Source organism: Phalacrocorax aristotelis, chromosome 2 (assembly GCF_949628215.1).
Source record: "Phalacrocorax aristotelis chromosome 2, bGulAri2.1, whole genome shotgun sequence".
In the NCBI taxonomy this organism is placed as follows: Eukaryota; Metazoa; Chordata; class Aves; order Suliformes; family Phalacrocoracidae; genus Phalacrocorax; species Phalacrocorax aristotelis.
Window position 1 is genome coordinate 97,645,464 of NC_134277.1, and position 14,075 is coordinate 97,659,538.

The window sequence follows — 14,075 nt, forward strand, 5'->3', positions numbered from 1 at the left end:
AATGCCGATAAATCAAGTATAGCACAGAGACGAAACACATTCCAAGCTTCATATATAAAATTATGGGTTCTGAGCTAATTAGTACCACTCATGAGTGAGACCCTGAGGTTACATGAAACAAATAGGCATTGTGCTCAGCAGCAGTCAAAAAAACAAATCACATGTTAGGAATGATTGGGAAAGAATAAAGAGGACTTCATTACGCCATTGCATAAATTCAAGGTTTGCCTACACCTTGAGTGCAGCTCTGGTCTCTGCATCTCAGAAAGGTTGTACTAGAATTAGAATAGCTTCAGAGAAGGTCAATCGAATGCATGGGACAGTCCTGTATAAGCGATGGCATGGTAGGCTGGAACTGGAAAAGGGATAACTTGGTGGGGAAGGGCAAATGCTGTATGCCATGATCCACCTCCTGAAGCAGCTGGATATGTGACCTGGGGCCTGGCAGTCTTACAGGTCACTCAAAACATGCTGCAAAGGCACCAAGTTCCTCTCCAAATCCAACTCTCCTGCTCCAGCTGCTCTGTCCTGCTGATCCCTCACATCCAGTCACAGCAGAAGACTCTGGGGCTCTGACTACCAAGACGTGTCTGCTGGTAAGGCTGCACTCCTGGCCCAGGGGGCTGTAGGTGTTAAAGATTAAGAACAGAGAAGGGTGGCATGCCACATGGCATAAATTCAACAAATCCAGGACCTTTAAGTAAAGGTCCAGGCAAGATGGAGTCAGCACTCCATCAGGGATGTTGGTGAGGTGACTGTCTTCTAGCTAGGCTTCCTAGTTAGATTGCCGTGAGTCTCCTAAAGGAACATGACCGAGTTCTCTCCTTCCCAAAGATTAGAGAGTACCTCACCTTTGTGAGGAATCATCCAACAGCACCCAGCATGGAGAAGGTTTTTTTTCAGTTGTGTCGCTGGATGAAGTGAGATGTTATTGGCTCTGTGGCCAGGGACAGTCCTGTCCCTGGTAGTGGTGGTGCTAGCAACAAGTAGTTCTGACCAATGGCAGTGGCAGAGGTGTAGAAGTTGTGGGCCTGCTGAGACAGGGCAATGTGTACCTTCCCTTCCTCATGTGAAGCCTTTACAGGCTAGGGAGTGAGGTCAGCATCCCACTGCTCATTGAGGAGTGGCCTACTTTCCTTCTAAACCAATTAATCTCTTCCAGGGAGCAAAGAAGCTCATCTAGTGACATCAGCATGGCTGAGGAGTCAACTCCTTGGCACCTCAGTTGAGGCATTCCTATATCACTCCCAGTTCAGCATTGTCTGCTTGCCAGACTCCATTACCCCTTGACACGGATTATAGCCACCAGGTGGCACTCCCAAAGGAGGGAGAGTGATAACACCAGCAGGCTTCATGGGACCTCAGCAATTAAGTAACCGAAACATTGCACTGCCACTGCATACAGAAGAGCAGGGGATTTGGAGCTGCATTCATCAGCAGCTGCCCCTTGGGAGAGTAGGGTTGATGGCCTTGTTCTGACCTCTGGTGGGTCTGTTTTGCATGTATTTCTTCCCTCCCCACATTGCTCCAAAGGTGACGGGAGCCTCAATGTAGAATCCTATGAGAAACGTATTCAGGAAGAAAGAAGGAGGAAGAGGAAGAGGAGGAGGAGGAAGAGAAGGGGCTTAATTAATCTTGAAAATGACAACCCGACCCCTGACTGCCACAATGGAGTCCTCTTCAGCAGCCAGGGTGTTGACACTGGAAAAAGCAAGGGCATGAGGGTGAGGAGGACCATCTGTGAGATCTTGGTGTTTAGGCTCTCCTTGAAGAGGTGAACATTAGACTATGCCTTTCTACCAGTGGGTCTTCCTTAGGAGATGCAGCCCCAGGACTGGTGTACAAGCAAGCAATTGAGTTGTGGTGGTAGTGCAGGATATGCCCACAGACATGCCCACAGCTGAGGACATGCTGGTTGCTAGTGAGGTTGCAAATACTTGGCCCTGGCTCTGGCAGTGGCAGATCCACGTTCTCAAAGCTGGTTGACACACTCATTGCAGATGGCTGGGTGGTAGGTGTTGCTGCAGGCTGAATTTCTGAAGAGGTCTCTTCACCCTTTCTACCAGCTGCTGGTGAGTCCCGCAGTAAGTCCTGACCTGTGCCTCTTGCTCATGCCTTCTTGGTGGCGGTGACCACAGCAACAGTGGAGGGGGAGAGGAGGGCTGCTGCATCCAGGCTAAGGGGGTCTCTTTCCTCCTGTTTCTTTTCACAGGTACCACATGATTTTCTGTGTGCCTACCATTGGGCTGGGGAGAGAATTCAGGAGGGAGTGGGGGATGAAGTGACATGGAAAATACTAGGTTTTTTTTACAAGGATGATTAAGGAAAAGAATAGAATCACAGAGTCATAGAATAGCTGAGGCTGGAGGTGTCTAGTCCACCGCCCTGCTCAAAGCAGGGTCACTTGGAGCAGATTGCTGACTGCCACATCTAATCAGGTTTTTAAAATCCCGAAGGATGGAGACTCCATAAAGTTTCTGGGCAACCTGCTCCAGTGTTTTATCACCCCCAGAGTAAAAAGTTTTTTTCACATTTAAGTGGAATTTCCTGTGTTTTAATTTGTGCCCCCTGCCTCTTTTCCTGTCACTGGATACCACTGAGAAGAATTTAGATCCATCTTGTTTACATCAGCTGTTTATACACTTGGATACGATCCCCCCAGAGCCTTTCTTGCTTGGGGCTAAACAATCCCAGCTACCTCAGCATCTCCTCATATGCTAGACACTCCAGATCCTCAACCATCTTAGTGTCCCTTAGTGGCAAGTTCACTGGGGTCACTCCAGTATATCCATGTCATTCTTGTACTGGGAACCCAGATCTGTACAAATAATGAGGTCACAGTTCTCCTCAACAAAATTTATTGTTCAAGGCAAAATTAATCTTATCAACTTTACAAACAGTTTCTGTGAAAGGGAGTTACCGTGGGAATGGGTGATGATAGTGCAGTGATAAAAATAAAATGCCATTTTTATAATCCAACAGTGAAGTGGAAGTAAGTAAGATGATGTGTTTAGGTTTACCTTCAGTAGTGACTGTTTAAAGATGCAAGCTTACTGCAAATGTGTCTCTCTTTTTAAAGCTCCCTTTGAAAATGCTGAAAGAAAACTGTTATAAGTGTCATGAGAGGAAGAAGAAAGGCATCTTTCAAAAACCTGAAGCTGTGTTCAAACAAAAAAGTAAAAAAAAAAAACACTAATAAAATCAGAATAGTTTGATGAATAACTTTCCAAAGCTGAAAGAAACATCAAACATCAGAAGCTTGCCAGGAAGTCCATAATGTAAAACTAGAGAAAGAACACTTAGGGCAATTGTGGCAATACTGAGGAAATTACATAATGAACTTGAGGGGAGCCCTGTGTCAAATCTTTGCACACAGAACTATCTGTCTCAAGATCAGGGACTACAAATACTGTTGTTCAATAAAGAGAGAGGAAAAAATGTTCAAAAATCAGTGAGTCTCCGAGATCAGATGGTATTTACCAGTGAGTTTAAAGGAACTCAGTGGCTGAACAACCACCTCTGTCATGCCAGAATGTTTTAATATCACAAGCCGTGAAAATACATAATATGATACCAAGGATCCCAAAGGAGATCATGGGGACTACCTAGCAGTAAGTTAGAGGACTGTGCTGTGGAAGCTGACTAACTCTGTAATGCAGAATGGATTTAGTGGACACATTGATAACTATGGCATATTGGAGGAGCCAACATTACATTTGCTGAGGATGAGGTTATATGGTATGGAATATCCCTTTAGTCAGTTCAGGTCAGCTGTCCCAGCTGTGTCCCCTCTGAACTTTTTGCCCACCCCAGCCTATTCATTGTGGGGTCAGAGTGGGAAAAGAAGTCTTGAAACTGTGCAAGCACTGATCAGCAATAGCCAAAATGTTGGTGTGCTGTCAACACTGTTAGTCACAGACCCAAAAAGTAGCACCATACAGGCTGCCATGAAGACAGGTACCTGTCTCAGCTAGACCCAGTATGGTTTGTCAGAGTAAGACCCCTTAATGATCCATCACATCCATCAGTCTGAGTCATCACTGACTAGGGGATCTTCAGCCAATGTGGCTGATCTTGGTCCCAGTCTCACCCTGAGGCTGCTGCTTGAGCTAGATCCATACAGTCATATGCTGTTAATCAAGGACATCCTTCCAGTTTAACCAGCTACTCAGTGTAATCCCCTTTTAGGGCACTCATACCTGTCATGGTTTTCATCTGCTGTGGAATGAAGCCTTCCACAACAGTGACTTGCTCTCTCCTCTGCTGGGCTGCATCTTCAGCCTTGGTGTCTTTACAGTGGTCTTGGTAACTGGAGGTGCCATGTGTTTCTCTGGTCGACTTCCTGAGTTACGGAGCTCATCTTGCCGTGGGGTATGTGGTGTGGTAGAACGAGCCCTTTCTAGCACTATTATTATTATTACAGTTACCAGACTTACATGGGTCTGGATCTTCCCACGCGTCTTCATCCCAATCCTCTTGACTAGGGCTCTCCCTGAGAGTAGCGGTGGTCCCTTCCCCAACTTTTAACTGCTTTTTCCAGGCCGCTGTGTGTCTCTTGCACTGTGTGTGATGGTCTCTGCATGGTGTGTCTCTGTTCTCACACCAGCCTCAGCCCTTCTGCCTGATTCAGCTTCTCCCTATTTGCCTGTTGCTCCTTAAAACAGATGTTTAGCCCTTCCTTCTCCTTCTACATTTGCCTCCTAAGAGTCATGGTCTTCATTGCGTCAGACACACCCTGTGCTGGTCAAACTTTGAACTTTTCTCTTCAATTCTGTTTAATCAGTGTTCAATGCTGCTTTTCACCCCTCAGTCCCAATATTTCCTCCACAAACTCTTTGATCCTTTTCTCAGACTCTTGGCTGACAGCCAGCCATGCCCAAGTGCATCATACTTTGCTCTTCCTCAGGCACACTCTTCCTCACTGTTTCACACTGCCTTTCAGTATTAGAGAGTTTGAGGGAAAATTAATTTTCCATGTGTGCTGGTTTTGGCTGGGATAGAGTTAATTTTCTTCACAGTAGCTAGTATGAGGCTGTGTTTTGGATTTGTGCTGGAAAGAGTTGTTGATAACACAGGGATGTTTTCGTTACTGCTGAGCAGGGCTCACACAGAGTCAAGGCCTTTTCTGCTCCTCACCCCACCCCACCAGCGAGCAGGCTGGGGGGGCACAAGAAGCTGGGAGGGGACACAGCTGGGACAGCTGACCCCAGCTCACCAAAGGCTATTCCATGCCATATGATGTCATGTTCAGCAATAAAGCTGGGGGAAGTTGGCAGGGGGGCTGTTGCTCAGGAACTGGCTGGGCATTGCTCAGTTGATGGTGAGCAATTGTTTTCATTTGCATCACTTGTCTTCCGTGGGTTTTATTTTCCTCTCACTTTGTTATGAATATTTTTTCTGCTCTTTTCCTTACAACTGTGTTATTTAATTATTAATTATTTTTAATTATTAATCTGATTATATCTCAACCCACGAGCTCTTTCTCGCATTTACCCTTCCAATTCTCCTCCCCGTTCCACTGGGGGGTAGGGGCAGAGTAAGCAAGTGGCTGTGTGGTGCTTAGTTGCCAGCTAGGGTTAAACCACAACATTGTGAGTTCAGTCCCTACTGAATTACTACTTTGTGCAAGCTCACACTGTGCTGACATGCCTCTGTTCATACAGATAAGACTCATAAGTTTTGAGACCTCTGCAGAAATTTATTCCCTCTGGCACCGATCTCTTCATAGCCCAGGTGTGGTCTGTCCAGTTGCTCTCAGACTTTGACTTCTACTTTAGTGCTGAAGATGCATGCATCATCCACCAGTTTGCATCTAAATTTACTCTGCCTAAGTGCAGCATCCATGACCTTCTCACATGGGAAAGGTAGAGCAGAAAATGTGTGCACAGTTGGCTCCCTAAAATTTTTATTTACTCAATACCTTACATCTCACTGGGTTATTTTTTTACCATGTGATTGAAGAGTCTGCAGTAGCAAAAGGTGAATCAAAAAGCAGTGCTCTTCCTATACTGAAGAGGCAGAGAACCTGCTGGCAGTGAAGAGGTGGGGTTAATGCTGGAGCATTCTGTCTCTGTAATAACTTCTTTCCTGCTCTTGTAGGTGGGTCTTTGACCATCTTTTTTGCCTTGTAATCCTCTGCATTTTCACCAAATATGGGAGGTTCTCCAAATGGGTTCTTTATTTAATTTTTTTTGTCCAGAACCTTGTTCTACCCGGCCTCTCGGATGGCATTCCCCAGTGACCATTAATTGACCATTTGTGGTTTACGTATCTGTTCTTGGGTGGTGGAAACTCTGCTCTCGGTCCTGTGCTTGTACCCCCAGGGTGGGGGGACTGCTATGTAGGAAACAGTAAGGGTAACTCAGACATAATATCTTAACCCTTTCCCCTTAAATCCAAGCTCACAAACCTACAGCACGGTGTTGCCATATAAGGAAAGGCATGTCTCATTATACATCAGTATTTGAGGAAAGGAGAAAGAAAACCAGTGTTTCCCTGCAGAGGTTGCTTGGTACCTGCCACCAGCCAGGGGCACCAGCAATAAAATTACTTCTCAGAGTTACATTTGTAGGTGTGGAGTAAATGCTGTACAAGTGCTCTAAGTTTACTTTGCTCATGTTTGTGACTTGTTGTGCCAGAAGGCAGAAGTGTAAGCTTCTCAACAGCCCAATGTAAAGCAAGTCCTGCCCCTGTGGCAGTGGGGTGAGAGTTCACGTGCACTAAACCTTAGTAGTGTCCAGAAACAGTCCAGTGGTAGAAAAGCTCTGCGTGCTAAAGAGTCTAATTCTGCTCCTATAGACAAAGCACTTTTCTCAGCATTTGCTCTTGGCCTTGGTGGACCTAGGTGTTACTATCTCACTTCAAAGATGGTCCATTCTGATAAGCAATTTTCAGCCTGACCCTAAAGAAGAGTTGGTAGTTGGCAACTTCATTAGAGAAGGGAGTGTCCTTTCACTTCTCTGCTGAGTCCTTTGGAGCTCTGCCCCAGTAGTGTGATGCCAGGGTACGGTCCCAAGAAGGAGCTATAGAACTACATTTAACCTGGGAAAAAGATGCTGGGGAAGAGTAATCTGAAAGAAGCAAAATATACAATATTGCTGAGAGCTGAATGTAAGAACAGTTCCTTCAGTTGGTCAAATCTTCAGCAGAATGAAATACCTGTTTTGTACGTGAACTAAATTAGCCTTTGTCACGGGGAGAGCTTCAGTCAAAGACTGTGCTTCCTTTAGAAATGCAGGGGTCAGTGGAAAACGGCAGTTTTTCAAAAAAGATCGTTGCAGGCTCAGAACAGCTGTAGCTGATTAGCAGAAGACCCCAATCCTTTCTGAATTCCTGGGATAGGAAACCAGAAAGTCTAAGGGACTTGTTTGGCACTCCAGCTAGAGGTATTTATAACCATTTAAAAACACACCATAACCAAAGAATACTTTGTTCTTTTCCCCTCTCCCTTCCCCAAAAGGGATGAATGTGTTTCTGTTCCCTTTTTGTATTCAATAGCTACTTCCTGAAATTCTAATGCTGCGAAGTGACAGGTTGGAGAAGGCAGTAGTTGAGGACATGGATGCTTGTATCTTCAAGTCTGCTTTTTGAACTGCTTTTCAATGGAGGTTTTTGATAATAAGCAAACGGATCCATAATGTACCGCTGATCCTTGCACATTTGGCATAACTAAAGAGGATCAGAGGTAGCCTGTATGTGGCTGCAGAGCAACGTTTACTGTGTTCCAGGGATAATGGAGTCAAGGTCTGTGAATGGGATTTTTTCAGATTGCATGGTCCTCTGACACTGATCTCTGAGATGCCCAAGTTTAAGACATCAGAGTTGGCTTGAAACAACACGAAGTCTTGGTTCAAGGTGTTGTTTTTTTTTTTTTTCTCCTGTGTATCTTTGTAACAAGTTCTGGGATGGCAGAAAGGGTGAGGCTGACCAGTTCTTTCTCAAGCAAGTTGATGAAGAGTTTGTTGGTTTTACCAAACGAAACACCGCTTATCCCTTTCTGTTCTCACGGTCAGCACTATCCAAATGAAAGGCCAGATTCTGATGGAGACTAAACAGCAGATGTAGCAGGAGTTGAGAATTTCAGTACAGGAAATAGAAATTGCTAACTCCAGTTGGAAAAGTAGAGGCTATAGCCCAGTAGATCCTGTGGAAGTCAGTCCAAACTAAGTATGACAACTCTTTGAGCTGAAGCTTGCAAGTGATGCAGATGGGAGGCTGCAAGGCAGCAAGGAGGCAAAGTGTCCTGGATAGCTGCTGCTGGCTGGCCACGAGCCAGGCATCAAGCGTTATGGGGCACTAAGCTGGAGCTGTGCCAGGCCTGCTGTTCTGAATGGAGCAAAGAGCGCAGCTGCACTTCCAAAGTCTATGCTCGAGGGCCCGTGCCTCAGTGGTTCGCTGGACCAGAGCATCCTGAACCACAGCAATGAAACATCTACCTAGCTTTAGGCTGCTCAACACAGACTAACCTGCAGCTAGAGACTGCTAGAGGTGATTAATGCCTAAAAAATTGTTCAGAGTGAACTTTTCAAAGTCTGAAATAAGAGTAAGATAGCTCATGAGCCTTTCCAGGCGTGCAAGACTCCATCAGTGCAAGAGCAGGAGGACAAATCATCATAGAGGCAAGCATCAAAGTGCTCTGTCTTAATAAGGATTGTAGAGCTGTGGATGACTAAGGAGAACATTAGGGGCCAGAAATTGAGAGGCTGGTACATATTAAACCCTAAAAAGCTTGCAAGAAGGTTTACAGGTACCATGTGGCGAGGACCAAAAGGACAGATTACTGCCAAAAAGAAAGCTGGGAGGAGAAGGGGAGAAGATATCCTATTCTTTAAACCGAACATAGGCGGACGTGAGCCAGAATTCCCCAGCGTTAAGGTGTTTTGTCTGTGGAATCTGAAGTATTTTGTTCCTTTTGATGCAGGTATTCTCATCAGGGTGGGGGTTAGGGTAAAAAAAACAAGACAATACAGGACTTTGGGGGACCCGATATTAAAAGGAGCAGTATGAAACAGGAGAATTGTGTAAAGGAGAAACTGGAGCAAACAAGGAGCAGCAGTATTTCATGCAGATGGATGAAAACATAGGAGACATCACAATTCCCCCTCTGTACTAACAGGAAATTCCTAAATGTGTCTATAACCACTGGAAAAGTGCATGGATCCTCATGGAAACAGAACCAAACCTCTCCTAGTGTAAGAGGAGAAGCAGTCAGAGACTGATGTTGGGCATCTGGGAAAGCTGGGCTCCTTCCGGCTTTATTTCTCAACTCATACAGCTACATCTATTCACTCAGGCGGTTTTACACAGGGCTGTCAGAAAAGCCTGACTGGTCCGTAAGGGGCAGGGGAAAGAAGATGCTTTGCTGGTACTTGATATCCTCCTGAGGTCCCTTCCCCCGCCGCATTATTTTAGATCTTATGACCTTGAAAAGCCTTAAGTTGTAACGTAAAGAGGACCAGCATACTAGTAAACAATCATGTTTCACTTCTTCAATGTGAGATTCGTCGTCTTCTGATGAAAATGGAAAATGTGATGTTTAAAAGCAGGCAAATTACAGAATTATCTGTCTTAATGCTTCTGGCGCCGAGGTGTAGATGCTGGAGCTGACAGTTACTGGAGCGTAATGCCGTATCAAAAGGGAACATACACTTGCGCTGAGCCTATGCATCAGCAACGTATACATCACCTGCTCTAGCGGCAACAGAAGCAGAGCAGACTTCTTGAGCTCTGCTGATAAGAGAGCAGCAGCTTGTGCTGCCGCCCATTTTGTCATTGTTGGCCCTATGGCTCCAGGGAAAAAAGCCGTAAGGGCAGAAGGTCACCTCGTGGACAGCACAGTGAGCACCGGGGGAAGATGAGGAGGAAATAGCACGGTATGCAGCTAGAAGCGCTGTGCGGGAGTCCAGCACAGTCTCCGTAACGCTCCCACGAGGCACTGAGCCACAGGTCGCGCACACCCACAGAAAGTGTCGTCAGCTGCCTCTCCTCGCTTAGGTCCTTAGAGAATGACTGCTATGTTATTATGCACTAATAAGCACTGTGCAAGCGTTTCTTCCAGAAGCATACGACAATTTGCCCAATTAACTCTAGAACAGCCCCGCCCCCAACACACCGTAATCTTTTAACTTCCAAAGCCATTACAAGCCTAATGGAAGATGAGAACGAGAGATGGCCACCAAGCTGCTGACCACAGTTAACCTTATTAGAAGTGAGGAAGTTTTTAAGTTACCTGTGAACTCTTAAATAGATCACAGGTACTGATAAGCTGGCATGAGCTGCAATACATTAAATGAAATTTTATATATCGGAAGTTTTTCTTCTGCATTAACCGCATTTTTGTTTTAAGCTGATGTCATTTCCACAACTGGAAAGTTAAACCATTTCATTTACTATCTCCAAAGTTACACTGCTTACATAGTTTTTCACCATCTTTCCAGCAACAAAAGGTAACTCTCTATCCCATATGCCAAGTCTTTTATTTGGAAATGGAATGCATAAAACAATGACTTGAACAGGAAAGTCTCGCTCATTTTAAAGACTTAAAATGTTCTAACTGTATATTCCTTATGATTACTATATACAATATTATGAGGTCATTGTCACCAGAAACGCAAGACAGGAGACCAATAAACTCACAGTATGTAAAGGTGCAAGAGTGATTTTTCAACAGCTACATACAAAAAAATGAGTGATGAAACATTAGGAATATCCAAATATGGTATTCTGGACTTAAAGAAGCTATTCTAGAAGAACCAATAACTTGATTTGTTTTAAAATGGCACAACAAGGGAATCTGCTATATGCATTATTTATATCAGGAAAAATTTTCATACACTTACATTTAACTATTATTATGAAATAGGAGTCCCAAATTAGTTTGCCTGACAGCAAAAAGCTCCTTCCAAAGAAATCCAGATGACTCATTTCCACTGCCGGTAGCACGTAAGGAGGACTTCAGTGTAAGAAAGACCATAGTTTGTGACAAAAGAAGTCAGGCACATTTCTGTATCTTTTTGGGACCCAAGTATTACACGTTCAGACTTCTGCAGCATCAGAGCTGGATAAAATCCACTTCATGAAGCAGTTACAGACTATAGGAGTAGATCTGTGTTCTTCAAGGTTACTAAATTAAAATTTTCAATCATGATAAATTGAAGTTAAATAGCCTTGCACAAACAGCATGCAATTTAATGAAGAAACCTAAGAGTCATTAGGGTTAATTTGTACACTCATTGACCAGAGCAAAACTAGAATTGGAAACTAGAGTTCTGCCTTCTGGATTGATTGTATTTAGTTGCATTTTATTTGCTGCTGAAAGGAATGCACTCTGTATTTCACTTACTGTTACTAAGAAATTTGCTTTTAAAAATCTAGAACTGTGGTTTCTAGATACAGCTGTGCAGTTTGAATTTTGGCATAATAATGCAACCTGATTATTTTTACTAATTTGAAAGAAACAGACCAAAATACCTCCCTTAGTGAACTGTTCCTATGGAATATGGATTTTAAATTGAGTGAAAGGAAGACACCTCTTCTTTGCCTGGCTGTTTTTTTTTCTTCTGTATCCAGGTAGTTTCTTGAACCTCTGTTGTATTTGAGCAAAATCACTCCACTTGAACCATGTGTGTTTCATCTTATAAACAGAAGTGGGGAGGGAGGGAGAGTGGGAAGACCAAGGAATTATTCCCTTTGAAACGTGAGACAATTGGCTTAGTAGGTCACTGGGGTACCACATGATGAAGAATTTAAGATGTGTTAAGAGACTTTCCTAGCACATAACAATGATTTGCATTATATGAATACCTGCTGTGCCATGAAATCCGAAGTTTTATCAACAATGCAGAATTCATATAAACATGGATACACATAGAAAGAAATCACATTACAGTTTTTTTCACATCTTCGTTCAGTTTAAGACAACTGAACCCCCTGCCATGTCGTGGGCTAAGAACGTGGCAGAATTTGAATTTTAACAACCCCACCTCTCCCGTCCTGTATTTCCAACAAAATTTTTTTAAGCTATGAACTTAAATGCCCACAGACAACTTACAACTTCAATGGATTTCCATTATATCCATTATCAAATGAGAATGATTTGTAATTAGCATAAAATCCATTATGATACAATGCTTGATTCTGCTCTAACACACTGTCTTGTTTTTTCCGCTTTTCATAGCCTAGTGGCATGGGCACCAAAATTCCAGTGAGGGAGTTGTCTTAAAAACATAGATTTGGATATTAATCACAATGGTCAGGACACTTAGATTTTCACCGAAGAGAAGTTTAAATGCAGGAAGCTTATTTAATGGCATCTGGCAGACTGTGGACCTTGCGAGGACAAAAGAGGATCTTGAAATAGGAGGATATCAAAACTAGATTTTGGCAATATAGAAGACATATTGTCCATGTAGTTCTGTCATAACCTTTAAAAATACTCTTATTAAATAAGTTTTTCCTTCCCGAAGGCCAGATAATACATGAAGCCAGTAAAAGTCCAGTAGTCAGAATGTTCTTCAGTTTTTAGTTATTCTCTATGAGGTTTTTTTTTTGGCTTTTCTTCATAAGATTCTCCATACTCATTCACTCTGCTCTTATCCACAGGATAAAGCCTGGCAGAAAAAACAAATGATTAGTTACAATATTGTCTGCTACCTGAAGGAATTAAGCAGTTCTGTGCTACTGAATTTTAAAAGTGAATTTCTTTTCTCATCATATTCTCTATTCCCATTTATGGCAAAAAAAATACAGCAGTTTTAAAGATTAGCTACAGGTACATCAGCTTCTTCACATAAGACTTATCCAGTTGTCTCATAACAGGGCCTCTGTATTAGCTCCCCTAAATCTTGGCTGGAATATTTCTCAAGCAATCCAGGACACCTCTCAAACTTGAAACCAGTGTCCAGCCCCTGTCAGAAGTTGCTGAGCTCTTAACTTCTAGAAAAATACCTTGGAAGGGGACCTATTTTACTACACTTATGTGCGATCATATAAAACTGAAGTTCTCATTTAGTATTAATGATTAGACATATGCATCCATATATTCTGGTATAATGTGAACTAGGCTTAAAATTCTTCTTTGCTCCACATCTAAATATTTATTCTTGGGAACAAGAACACACTTTCTGTAGCTTCACTTAGGAACAATATTTCAATGATTGCTGCATATAGGCTTCTTCCCCATCTGATTTGAGTTACTTAAAGAATCTGAAATTTGCCAGATATGCAGCTCACAAGAGAATCTGATAACTTGTTTGGAAAGTAGATAAAGAGGAAAGCAGAGCTGTGCAATCCCTCATCAGAAAACATCCTTTGCTAGTGCTTTGCAGAGCGACTTGGAAAGCATGCCTCAGTCACTGAGCACCTGTAGGCATGTAGCCCCTCAGCAAGGGTTAGAAACCCAGAACTTCTAAGAGGGTTTGTGAATACAGGCTTAAGAATTGCTCCCCTTCACCTTACTTCAGGTATTCATGTTTCACTTTTTTTTTTTGTAACTTTCAAATGTGAAACTATCTGCTGAAAAGGAGGACTATCCGCCTTTTTGGGGAGAGGGAAGGAGTAGTCGATAAAAATTCTGAGTGCTGTGAGAAAAGGAATTTCTTGACGACCCTCTTAGCGTGCTACAAAGGGTCCACGAGTACTGTCAGTTATGGGAAAGAGCTTTTGCTCCTCTTATTTGTATTGAGAGCTCCTTTTCAGGATCCCCTACTCAACATTCCCTTCACTAGGCATATGCCCAACTACCGTTATCCAGACCATACTATATATTACTATGGTATAAAAATTCTGCTTGAAGTCTATCCCAAACTATTTCATAGTACTTTATAGCACTAAAGCTACAGTCATCTACAGTGTTGTAAAAACTCTGATGAATATTAAAGAAAGCCATACCATCTTTGGTAAAGATAGACCAGGAACACGACATCATCTCTAAAGCATGCCAGCCTATGAGAAGTTGGCATAGTGATGATAAAAGCAAATATATCATCAATAAAGGTGTTGAATGCCTACAAATAAAAGAAAATTATACTTCAGTTGGCTGCGAAAAAAGGAAGTAATCTGTCATACAATGCTACAGG

The 14,075-nt window shown here is 43.1% G+C and overlaps 1 protein-coding gene across 1 annotated transcript in view; it reads right to left on the minus strand.

Annotated features, from left to right (window-relative positions):
- Window positions 1-10,456: 10,456 nt before the first annotated feature.
- CLPTM1L (CLPTM1 like) overlaps window positions 10,457-14,075 on the minus strand; it is a 30,789-nt gene continuing 27,170 nt past the window's right edge. Inside the window, exons 16-17 of the mRNA XM_075084457.1 lie at window positions 13,888-14,003; window positions 10,457-12,608 (exon numbers count right to left, since the gene is read on the minus strand). Of these exons, the coding sequence (XP_074940558.1) occupies window positions 12,524-12,608; window positions 13,888-14,003 (201 nt within the window). The 3' untranslated portion in view covers window positions 10,457-12,523. The remainder of the gene's footprint in view (window positions 12,609-13,887; window positions 14,004-14,075) is intronic.